The following is a 310-nucleotide window of genomic DNA, read 5'->3' as shown; positions in this document are numbered from 1 at the left end:
CGCAACGCAAAGGAAGCTTCATCCACAAGCCAGCGCACGGCTGGCTACACCCAGACGCCAGGGTCCTGGGGCCCGGGGTCTCCTACATCGTTCGGGTGAGTGCGCCGGCCGGGTCTGCGGGGGTGTCATCCTCCGACACTTCAACCTGGGGGCTGGGGCTCCCCTCCCCCACTTCTTTCTCTCGGACACCCCGGACCCTGAGGGCCAGGTGTCTCCTCTCCATCCTTCCTTCTCTCCCCACCACTCCAGGCCCCCATCTCCCGCCCGATCTCCGCTGGGCGCCCCCAGCCGGGAGGCGCTGGGGTCGGGG

At 69.4% G+C, this 310-nt stretch overlaps 1 protein-coding gene across 1 annotated transcript in view; it reads left to right on the top strand.

Moving 5' to 3' along the window:
* Positions 1-5: 5 nt before the first annotated feature.
* Positions 6-310, top strand: part of SHC2 (SHC (Src homology 2 domain containing) transforming protein 2) — a gene marked incomplete at its 5' end in the record, with an annotated part of 16,231 nt that continues 15,926 nt past the window's right edge. The window contains one exon of the mRNA XM_006764837.2: positions 6-95. Coding sequence (XP_006764900.1) covers positions 6-95 — 90 coding nt within the window. The remainder of the gene's footprint in view (positions 96-310) is intronic.

This window comes from Myotis davidii, unplaced genomic scaffold, assembly GCF_000327345.1.
Source record: "Myotis davidii unplaced genomic scaffold, ASM32734v1 scaffold198, whole genome shotgun sequence".
NCBI lineage: Eukaryota > Metazoa > Chordata > Mammalia > Chiroptera > Vespertilionidae > Myotis > Myotis davidii.
This window is presented reverse-complemented; position numbering and strand designations above follow the sequence as displayed.